At 55.2% G+C, this 1,249-nt stretch overlaps 1 gene segment (V, D, J or C); it reads right to left on the bottom strand.

Annotated features, from left to right (window-relative positions):
• LOC107307734 overlaps positions 1–350 on the bottom strand; it is a gene marked incomplete at its 5' end in the record, with an annotated part of 3,213 nt that extends 2,863 nt beyond the window's left edge. The window contains 1 exon segment of the C gene segment in view: positions 77–350. Coding sequence covers positions 77–350 — 274 coding nt within the window.
• Positions 351–1,249: the final 899 nt, after the last annotated feature.

The following is a 1,249-nucleotide window of genomic DNA, read 5'->3' as shown; positions in this document are numbered from 1 at the left end:
GCCCCGTAGATCCCCATAGGGTCCCATATCCCCCCATAGACACCCCATATCCCCCCATAGACACCCCATAACCTACCAGGCACCTCCTTCCTTAAGACCTCCCCGCTAGGGGGCGCTGTGACCCGACATTCGAACTTCTCCCCTTTATCTCCATCCCGAAGTCGGATAAATCCCAGTTTCCTTTGCGGATCCAAGATGGCGGATCCCGGTTCGGATCCTCTCGGGCCGGACCAAGTGATGGAGGACGGAACCGAAGGGGAAACCAGGCAACCCAATGAAATGGGGTCGGATGAACATGGGGCCGATAATGGGAACAGCTGGGGCCGAGCTGTGGGGTCAGAAGGAATATGGGGTTAATAGGGGCCCATAGAGACACATAGAGACACATAGAGACCCATAGAGGGACATGGGGACCCATAGAACCCATAGGGACTCATAGAGACCCATAGGGACCCATAGGGACCTATAGGGACCCATAGACCCCATAGACCCCATAGGGATCCATAGGGACTCATAGGGACCCATAGAGACCCATAGGGACTCATAGAGACCCATAGAGACCCATAGAACCCCGTAGGGACCCATAGGGACCCATTGACCCCATAGAGGGACATGGGGACCCATAGGGACACATAGAGACCCATAGGGACCCATAGAGACCCATAGACCCCATAGGGACCCATAGACCCTATAGGGACCCATAGGGACCCATAGACCCCATTGGGACACATAGAGACCCATAGGGATCCATAGAGAACCATAGAGACCCATAGGGACCCATAGGGACCCATAGGGACACATAGGGACCCATAGAGACCCATAGGGACCCATAGGGACCCATAGGGACCCATAGGGACACATAGGGACCCATAGAGACCCATAGGGACCCATAGAGACCCATAGGGACACATAGGGACCCATAGAGACCCATAGAGACCCATAGACCCCATAGGGACCCATAGGGACACATAGGGACCCCAATGATATGGGGCCGGATGAACATGGGGCCGATAAGGGGAACAGCTGGGGGCGACCTATAGGGGAAGAGAGAATATGGGGTTAATAGGGGCCCATAGAGACCCATAGACCCCATAGGGACTCATAGAGACACATAGGGACCCATAGAGACCCATAGAGACCCATAGGGACCCATAGGGACCCATAGAGACCCATAGAGACCCATAGGGACCCATAGGGACCCATAGAGACCCATAGGGACCCATAGAGACCCATAGAGACCCATAGGGAC

The sequence above is a fragment of the Coturnix japonica genome, unplaced genomic scaffold (assembly GCF_001577835.2).
Source record: "Coturnix japonica isolate 7356 unplaced genomic scaffold, Coturnix japonica 2.1 chrUnrandom825, whole genome shotgun sequence".
NCBI classification, from domain to species: Eukaryota; Metazoa; Chordata; class Aves; order Galliformes; family Phasianidae; genus Coturnix; species Coturnix japonica.
The sequence above is the reverse complement of the archived record's forward strand: the minus strand, read 5'-3'. Positions and strand labels throughout refer to the sequence as shown.